At 34.7% G+C, this 10,858-nt stretch overlaps 1 protein-coding gene across 1 annotated transcript; it reads right to left on the reverse strand.

Annotated features, from left to right (window-relative positions):
* Positions 1-2,863: 2,863 nt before the first annotated feature.
* Positions 2,864-4,743, reverse strand: LOC129443261 (forkhead box protein L2). Its single transcript, XM_055203742.2, has 2 exons — positions 4,345-4,743; positions 2,864-4,233 (listed from the first exon to the last, which is right to left on the reverse strand). The coding sequence occupies exon 2, from the start codon at positions 4,229-4,231 to the stop codon at positions 3,350-3,352; it is 882 nt and encodes a 293-aa protein (XP_055059717.1). The 5' UTR covers positions 4,232-4,233; positions 4,345-4,743; the 3' UTR covers positions 2,864-3,349.
* Positions 4,744-10,858: the final 6,115 nt, after the last annotated feature.

Below are 10,858 nucleotides of genomic sequence, written 5' to 3' on the forward strand. Positions count from 1 at the left end.
CTTCATTGTGAATTTTAAGACTCCATCTTCAGAGACATCTTCATGACAAATACTGGAAGAGTAAAGCTCTGAAATTCATTAAAATGTGTGCATATTACTGTTGTCTCTGTTCAACACCTCACACTTTGAATATAATATAAAAACGTCATTTATAATTACCTTTTCAGAGAAAGTCTCTTATCGTTAGCTTCAAATCTGGAATCATTCGATATTAGATTCGATAACAGAACCGATATTATATAATTTTAATTGTTGTTTTTCACATTATTTGTGTTTAGTTGAAAATGCTTTATTATTTTTAACATTATATTTAACAAAGAAAATCAGGGTTTATAGATCCATATACAGCACAGCTTTACACTTTATATACAATATTTACAAAATTAATTCAAAATTAAAATGTACTTTTAGTTTGTTAATTATCCATTATATTGTTTCTTATTTAATGAGACCGACATGATTTCCGTTTCACTCCCAGACAACAAAGCAAGTGACTACAGTGATGTAGGATTTTATAGGCTAAAATTTCACTTTACTATGATTGTTACCATACCACAGCTAAAAATAAGACAAATATTTCAATGTAAAACAAAGTACACGACCACCAAAATATTAAACACACCCAATAATTATGACATAATCCACATATTACATAATAATAAAAAACATAAAATATCACAACTACAACAAATGTAATAATGATAATTACATGGTAACAAAAAAATTTAAACTTATATTTCAATGTAAACTTTTTTGTTCCTTTACCTGCATTACCATTTTGCCAAGGTCATGTGTCCTGATGCACGGTACTGTAATTATAAACTATCATTAATTTTCTCTTTTATATTATTATACAAAGTCACTTACCTTTAGCCTGTGGTGTGCTTATAGCGCCATCAAGTGGTCAAATACGGGCAGCATTACATGTAATCTCTGCTTTTACATTTTAAACATGTTTTCTTCATAATTATAGTAACTTCATAAATTAAGTTAAATTAAGTGTCGGCATAGACATTTTCCAAAATACCTTCATAATAACGTGAAGGGCGATGATGAATAACTTCTGTCGATGTGTGTTAATAAAAATCTTTAATGAATGTATTCAACCGGGAACAATTTCATTTGTTTACAGTCATTCACATGCCACTCAATTTAAGGATGTGAGTTTAACGAGTCTAATGTAAATTATTATTCTTTTTTTAAATACTTTCGATAAACATGTGATTTGAGCCGTATTTAGTTTTTGTCTTTAGCCAACAGTTTTTAACAATTGCCGGACTTCTGAAAGTAAAGCTTTTCTCTACAGTATCCCGGACTGTGTTTACATGTGTGATAAATATTGATAAGATTTTATTCCTTTAATTCAATCTTGTGAATATATACAAACACCAGCTGCACTGAAAGAAGGTTAAAATCCAAACACCTTTAAACCAAAACATTAATAAAGGCCAACTAGAATTTGGACGAGAAATCATTTGAGTAAAATGCTCTTGTAAGACTTAATGAAATGTTTCCAGTTAAATGCAAATATGAAACAATTTCACTCTTTATAAATCACTTTGAAAATTGTTAAATCGGATGTCAATATTTCATTGTTTTTAATGCCTTATCAACCATTAACTCTAAAGGATTTACAACGTAACAAAAAGTAATGATTAAGTTGTTTTTAATTTGCAGTAATTCAAATATTTTGTAAGAAACAGATCTGATGAAATGTCGGCTATATTTTGCAATGAGGCAACATTAATAAAAACATTTGACCATATAATAGTAATTCGCATAATATGCTGACTGGACTGAAGTATTTTTTTTCTACATCTTGCTACGATTTATTCACCTGATTTGGACACATTAAAATAAAATAATATATTTTCTCTAGCATGTTTTCATCAGTAAATCAGACCTCGATAAAGACGATGAAAGACGTTTGTGACCATCACACTGACGTCAGAAGAAGTTGTTTATACTCTTTGATAATACACTTTTAATATTACAAGGTCATAACAATATATATGACATAACGAATAAAATATTTCATTTACACTGGGGCTATATTTTTATTATTACACTGAGTGAAGTATCCTTTTAATGTCATTGCGTAGTCTAAAGTCTGTTTTTTCTTTCACTTTTTCCTTTCATAAAATGATTTTACGCATGCCTACCAAGATGTCACAAGCTATTAACACTTTAATATGAATTAACATCTTAAAATTATATACATAAGGAATACTTTCGATTGAAATGAGACGAAAAACGCTTCATATAAACAGCAGGCGCACGGAACCGCCAGAAAAACTGACAAGCATGGCCTACGGGATTTATATTTTTTTTACTTTCAGACTGAGAAAAACTCAAGATCAAAGTAGTTACTCGAGTGAAATATTTGCCTGAGAAAAAAAAAAGTTTTGTTGTGGTAAACAAATCAGTTGTCAAACTTCAACAGAGTTTTTGTGTGTCTGTCAGACGTTTAGTCGAAAACAAAATATGTTTCTGCGACCAATACTTAATTTCGTTTAAATGTTTTTAAAACGATGTAACATTTGTTGTTTTAAATGAAGCCCTTAGAAAGTTTCCTAGTAAACATTTTAAGTTACTTGAGTTGCATTTAGGCCTACATCTGTTTGTTAAGACAGAATAAAATGATACATATTGGCCTAATATTATCAGTTATAGTCGCATTTTAGATTATAGTCACTCATCATAATCAATGATGTTTTTTTTCTGCAAACACAACAAAATGATTAGTTTTTTAAGTGCTTAGTTTATAACTATTTTCTATTGTTTATTTCACATGGACATTAAAACTTGACTCACGTCAAAATATCAAAATGAACGCTCATGCATTGGGTATCTACGAAGACACTTTGTAGAGAAACAGTTTATTAAAAGCAAACAATAGAAAATAAGTGCTGGTCTGACAATCCAAAATGTAAAATTTACAATGGTCCCCGAACAATCTTGCAAATCTACTGAACTACGCATCGAAAATGTATTACTGTCCTCTTTTTAAACAAATACACTTTCAATACTGTAACCAACATAGTGTGTATGAACGTATCTCGAAATGGCATATCAAGACTTGATAAAGTAAAACAATAACTGAACAAACTAATGATTTAAAAATATTCGATGCAGTCCATGAGAGTTAACCAACTAATAGTTCAAATCTCTTGTCTGTATGCAACACTGGATTTAAGCCTCGTAATGTTTGTCTGTCAGCAACAAAAGTTTACCCTGTTTACCTTGGATGCGTAAAACAGAAACTCTGTCCATCGGAAAAGCGAAAGAAAAGTACATGCACTCCGATGTCACGTCGTTAACATTCCCTGAAATGCTGTTGGAATCAGCTTCAGATGTCAATCCGAGAATGTAATGTAGAGTTTTTGGCCTCGTGGTCCCAGTACGAGTACAGCTCGCTCGGCTGCCGAGAGCAGGCAAACTGTAAACCCGCCGCGCTGTTGGACGGTACCGGTGAGGGCGCAGCCGGTGACGCGCTCAACTGCTGCGCCTGGTGCTGATGGTGACCCATGCCGTTATACGAGTTCATCATGTTCGGCAGGCCCATGGCTTGCATTCGGCTGTACGGGTTGTACGACGGAGCGGACAGTCCTTTAATGGGACTCATGTTGCCGTTTCCCATCTGACAGGACGCGTAGGTCATCGGCGGCGGCTGCGCAAGCGGCCAGCTGTTGTTCATGAAGCCCGACTGGATGTATTTTGGAGCCGAGAGGTAGCTGCCGTATCCATCTCCACCGAAGAGAGACTTGCCCGGTTGAAAGTGAGCCACTGACGGTCTGAACGGCCGCTTCATCCGCCTGCGCCGCCGGTAGTTGCCTTTCTCGAACATGTCCTCGCAGGCCGGGTCCAGGGTCCAGTAGTTTCCCTTGCGCTCCCCGCCGCCCTCCCGGGGAACTTTAATGAAGCATTCGTTCAGACTCAGGTTGTGTCGAATGCTGTTTTGCCAGCCCTTTTTGTTTTTCTCATAGAAGGGGAATTTGGTGATGATATATTGGTAAATACCGGACAGAGTCAGTCTCTTCTCCGAACTCTCTCTGATGGCCATAGCGATCAAAGCCACATAAGAGTACGGCGGCTTCTGCGACGGATCCACTTTCTCCGCGTTTTGCTCTTGGACCGAGTCATCTTTGACAAATTCTTCTTTCTTCACCGTGTTGGTGTCGTGGACCATCAGAGCCATTGCGTCATCATCTAAGCTATGGTAAGATGCCATCACTTCAAACACATAACAAAAGCAAAACATCAAAACAAAAAAATGAAAACACAAATCAAGTTGGCTTACATCTGTGTGTGGGAAGATCATAACGGGACTATAAACGCACGTACCTGATATTTAGGTCTTTTGGATCTTTGGTTCGTGCATCAGGTCAGCAGATCCATAGGATGATGATGACGATGATAATATTCGTGAATATTCTGTGTGTAAAATAAGAGCTCCTCTCTCGCGCGCACTCTCGAGTTTTGTCGCTGTGATCTCTGGGTTCCTCTGGATGATCCTGCGACTTTTTTCCTCTCTTGTGAAAGACGAAACTTTGCTTTCGTCACGAGCTCACTAATGTTCTCATCATGTTCCGCTTTCGTCACTTTTAACAAACAACTCGAACGATGAATTTACAGGAAGTGTTTTCCACAAAAATGTCACATTTACTCGTTTATTTTCATTTGATTGATCAGATATTTACTATCGTGCTTTTAACCTTCAGAATGTCAAAGTTTTGTTTATTGTTATTATTTATTTTGGTATTCAACCATCTTTATTTGACAGTGTTTAGACAATTAAACGATTAAATATTATATAGTAAATATATTTATGGTAATTTATTTAATGTTTTGTTTTAGTTTTAGTTAATGAGTTATCTCATTCGAAGAGCTAATAAATAGAAATTTATGAATTAAATACAGTTAGAAAATACGACCAGGTACAGAAAATATATAGGCTATTAATACAATAAATGATTATTGATTATTTTACTTTTCTTCATGTTGTTTGATCAGGTAATGGTTCTCAGAAAGCCCAGCAAATCACACCATAGTAAAGCTTTATTGTAAACTACATTTAATGGACTCAAATAATCTTAATTTTAAAGTAATCTTGGTTATGATATCTATTTTCGAGTCTATTTCAAATTCATCACCATTAGGCTAGATTATCCTACATTTACACAGTTAATTATTTACGCATGATTTCATGTTAGAAATATCATGTGTTTGATCACCCATACTTTTCCATTCACATTCTCTCTCTCTCTCTCTCTCTCTCTCTCTCTCAGCACAGGTGTAACAGGTGTGTTCTCTGTACGTCAACAGAACCCGCGGTTCCTTCACGCCGCGCTGCAATTAAAAAGAGAAACATCGTAGCCAAATGTGTGCGCGCAAAATTGACTTCATGTTAACGGAAATTCATTCATTCATGAAATACAGTACATTAAAATGCCATTTGATTGTCCTTTTTAAAAGATGTGACAATTTACAGCAAGCCTCGTTTAATAGATATTTTATTACATTACATCGAGTAAGTGCTATTCGATCATCACACACAATATTTGCGTCAAATCCAGAGGTTTAGAACTAACACATACTGCATGATGCAGAATCAATCCAGGGGGTTACATTTAAAACCGAGATAAAATAGATATAACGCACAGCCATCTCCAAACATCCTGCCAAACTCTTTGAAAGAAGGATGTTTGTGGTTCAAAGTGCAAGAATGCAGCGCGCGGGGTCAGTGGGACACCCGGACCTGATGACATTCATTTAAACTAATGCTGTACAGTTACAACATCATCTCTTACTGCCTACATCTTCACATCATTTACTAAAAGTGTTTCTGTAGTTTTAAATCGACTGGGCAAGGAAGGTTCGAGATCTCTGATCTGATATCAGGGCCTTTAGAACCACTAACATAGATTTGATGAGTTAGTAATTTATTAATACCTTTTAAACTGAGATTAAATTAATGCAATCAATAAGTTAAAGATAACATTATGACGTCCATGAGAACCTTCCACACACAACGATTTATCTAGTTTTATTCTAGTTATAGTTAAACATGCAGGTGCTTTAAAGAACGCATACTACCCAATACATCAAACCTTTTAAAAATACACCAAGAAATGTTTTAATCTCAAATAACCTTCCTGTCAACTTAAAAACTATTATTAAAATGATCCTAAAATGATCTTTTTTTAACAGTTTGTGATTTAAAAGACAAAATTAACTCTTATTTGAGAAGCTGACCTGATGGTGCATTATAGGGGCGGAGGACCTTCCTTACTTTGTAAAACCCAGGATTGACCTCTGCCTTAAATTACAAAACCCAAAGGGCCGCTCGGCTCTTCCTGAAGGTGCTCAGGGTTTCTGTTTTAAAAGCGGAGACTGTTTCCTTTCTTATCACCCAGAGGAAGCGAATGGGAAGTTCTAAGCTCTTCTGCTAACAAGCCTCCTGTCAAATCATTATAATACATTACACCAATGACTCCATCTACACAGCTCCACTCATACAAATGTAAATATTACACACTAATAATTATTAATTCAATAATTGAATGAAATAACAGAATATGATTCTGACAGTTCACATGTTAAAACAGGTAATTAATTTTGCTTTGACTTCAGCAGGGTTAACAGCACTATACGAAGACTGTATAGTGTTTAATTAAGTTAAACAATTTCAACTTGAATTTATAAGTTATGTCAACTTTTTTAAGCCAAACTTAAAATAGTAGGTTAAATTGACTTGAAAAACCGAGTTGTTTTAGCTTCGTTCTGCATTTTTTTAATACAGTGTGAGCTCATTATACAACTCATTTACATGCATACAATAACAATTATTATTATATGAGATTTTTTCTTTAACATTAACTTTTTTCTTCATTTTATTTGTAAATGTTTTAAGATGCCCTTTTCTAGATGTATGTAGTTAAAACAACTTGGTTTTGCAAGTAAATTCAACCTACTATTTTAAGTTTTGACCTGTGATAAGTTGACATTACTTATAAAAACAAGTATAAATTTTTTTTTTAAGTTAAAGTAACATAAAATATATGTTGATTTGTAGATATAACCAAATTAAGAGTTTCGTTGCAAAACGAGATAAATCAGTTTTTAACATAATATGTTTATTATTATGTTGTCATGTTATTATTTTGTTTTATGGTGCTACTTAGCTGTATTTTTTAAGTTATGAAGGTTTAAATCGAAACAAACCAACTGCAGTTGAATTTATATTTATTGGACCAAAAAACGAGATTTCTGAAAAAAAAAACGGAATTATCTCGTTTTGCAACGAAACTCAAATTTAAATGTAGTTGCAGTTATATCGCATATATTATTTTATATTACACTTAAATTAATTCACTTTAAAGAACTGACACAACTCTTGAAATCTTACAGAAATTAACTTTGAAAAAATATTCACAGCTCGTGCTAAACTCATCACACCTTCTTTATTAACGCATATCTGCTTATGATTTATGTAACTTATATTGCACACATCGGATATGAAATGAGCGAGGAGAAGAGACACTCGAGCAGTAAGGACAGAGGTTTAAGGTTTGATCTTTATCAGGAGCGCGCAGCCGCACACACGCGCCTTTGATCCAGCGGGGGGAAACGCGCTCACGCGAGCTATTTCTGTCTCACCTCTGCTCTTCTGTTTCTGTCTGGAACCAGGTGAATGTGTTGAACTTTACAAGCTAGTGCACTTTACCAAAGTTCACCATGCCACTGTCTGAAACACTTTTAAAAAGACACAAACTCCTGTGACAGCACACAAAATTGACAAAATGATGACTGACTGCAAACTGTTTGACTGGATTCACACAGAAAACATTCGGTAATTTCAAGAGAGACCACATTTTTAAGTCTCTTGTATACACATTTTTATGCCTTAATATATCACTGCTTTGCTACAATGCAAAATGATTGATATGGCGCTATGGAAATAAATTTGACATAAGCCACAACTGACAAACTCGATCATCTTCCGGAAAAAACAGTTACCACAAAATAAACATGCAAAAACAATTAATGGTAAATAGTTTTAACTACATAAATATTACAATACAAACCATACAAATACAACAATACCTTATTAATTACCAGACGTAATTAGTCTAGAAGAATTAAAGACTCTACAGCACAAAACTGAGGTGGATAAATGCTGGAGCGCGTCCATGTGAACAGAGAGTGGCGCAAAGCCTGCTCTGATGACGTAATTGTCGTGCGTCTGTTGGGCCAGCGAGGTTAAACAGGGAATATTTATTTAGCTAACTACAAGGATAAATGTGTATTAATAACAAAGAGTGAAATGAAGTGATAGGGAGACCAGAGAAATAGCTTACTCACCGCACGTGCACGCAACACAGGATAGGATAACGCGTTACTCTCTTAAAGAGTCCGGCACATAAAGAGTCGTACAGATAAAGAGAAAATAACTTTGTTTTTCATTCCTCTCATCAGCAACTGTCTCCCAAACGATCACATTATGCAACACAATAGGCGAGGCCAGAAATTTTAAACTGAGTGAACTTTGGTGAAATAGGATGGACCTCAATGTCTACTCTCAAATTAAATAATTTTACAATATACACAGCATGGTGGTACCCGTTTGCAGTGTACATTTAACACTGGTGATTTTGCTGTGTAGCGGTTAAACGGATTACACGTTTTATTGAGTCATGGATCGAATAATTGTCAGCAAAAAAAAGAATGAAAAAATCAACAAATCAAGAAATTATAAGCCTATGAAAGAAGAAAAGAACAAAGTTACCAATAAAGTATAACAGTAGGCTATAGGCTAGTTTTTAGAAAAAAATATAATCAAATAAAAAATAACATTGTATTCTTCATTCTATTAATTAAATATAATTAATCTTTTTAAAGCTACAGAAGTGATTTTCCTTTTGTCTTCTGTTGTTTGATTAACATAATGACGCAACATAAGCAGATTATTTGAAGATACTGTCACTTTAAGACCGAATAAGCACGGATCCATATACTGACACACATCTCATTTCTTCATGAACTGTTTGTGTTCACTTTAAGACATGACTGTTTTATGAGATTAGTGGCCAAGACTGGTATTTCGAGATAATTTTGCGCGTAATTTTGTCCTGTCAAGCGCATTGTGTGCTTTTCTCCGTGCCCGCGCTTTTGTGTGAGTGTGCGTCTGTGCGCACAGAAAACAGCTCACTTTAACATCTTCTTGAGCTCAGATTGTTTAAAATTGTTTAAATTAACATTTGCAAGCAAGGTTTAGAAACACGTGCAAATGATAAACTCGTTATTTCTGAATGATGTGTATTTGCGCGAATAATATTAACCTCCTAAGACCCGAGCTTTGGTTCGTTTTTTTTATTTTTACCAGTTATTTTGGGGTTATGAAGAACCAATAAATTATAACCAAACATTTTTCTAATAACCAAATATTTTTCTAAGAACACGAAGCAGTGTATTTGTTAATGTTTGTGTAAAACAGGTTCCAGTTACACAGAATTAAGTATTATGGTGCAAACATCAAAAATATTGATGTCTATATATGTGGACATCCAGGTCTTAGGAGGTTAAAGAGATTATTATCATTTATGTGTGATTTCTTCTGCTTTTCCACAAAAATATTTTGTGTCTCTTCTGGGTGGGCCAGCCATCAATCTGAGGGGGCAGTGCCACCCTGGCCCTTATGTAGCCTCACCACTGGGTCAGTGATGTTCCTCACTTCCAAGTGGATCTCACCCATTATGTTGTGTAAATAAATCATTTGGAAAGACTAGTCTATGTGCTACTGCAGACATTTATTGAAAGAAAATGATGTCATGCAAAAAGCATTTAAATAAGCCTAATCTTATTATTTCACAGCAACACATTTACAAAGCCTTCTTCATTAACATCATGGTGTTGTAATACCAGATAAAAACTGCTTACAACTGTGCTCTGTGTTGTAGACAGTGAAATCCATCATCAACAGGTTTCTCTTCTGTCACATGACATTAAATATCATTGTTTCATAAATATAAGAAACACCACAGAATCTTCTGTCATTACTAAACCGTGAAGGATAACACAATAAAAAAAACACTTAAGCTCCCTTTCATAACTTAAAAAACACTTAAGATTATTGGGGATTTTAATCCTAGAATAAGAGACGACTCATGAAAACATCTCAATTTGATCTTTTTAAGAACCATTAAAGATCTCATTCACAGAAGACAGTGAAGTATTTTTAAGTACATCTTTTAGTATCTATAGGCTACTTACTTAGATTGTTTTTGTTTTTAAAATGTTTACTTCATTACACTCATATTTCTTTTAATCCACTACATTTTATAAAATTTCATGCTAATACCCAATTACATTAAAGGGGGGGGTTCAATGGTATTTCATGCATTCTGACTGATTAACACAGTTAAAGAGTTGTTTCCTCATGCTAAACGTAGGCAAAGTGTCAAAAAAGCATTTGGGAGTGTTACAGAGTATTTCTGTGCCGAATGCACTTCGTCAGGGTTCATACAAGTTTCTGAAAGTTTTTTTCGATTACGGGTCCAGGTGACATTTCAGGGGTTTTCTATACGCATAACTTCTTTTTATGGGCACTTCCCCCGGAAAACCCCGCCCACCCGTCAATCAGCGGGAGACGCTAGAACTTACAAACATTCACATCACACAACAGCTTTGTTTAATTTCAAAACTCAACAATGGCACCAATGAAGAAGTGTGTTTTTGGATGTAAGGAGAAGAAAGTCAGCCTTATGAAAACAATAGATATAGTTTATTATCCGGGGTAGCAGCGGAGTTTTGCATGTGTGTTTGATGCGCTGGATTTAATTGAAAAGTCCCAACCGGG

Source organism: Misgurnus anguillicaudatus, chromosome 2 (assembly GCF_027580225.2).
Source record: "Misgurnus anguillicaudatus chromosome 2, ASM2758022v2, whole genome shotgun sequence".
Taxonomy (NCBI): Eukaryota; Metazoa; Chordata; class Actinopteri; order Cypriniformes; family Cobitidae; genus Misgurnus; species Misgurnus anguillicaudatus.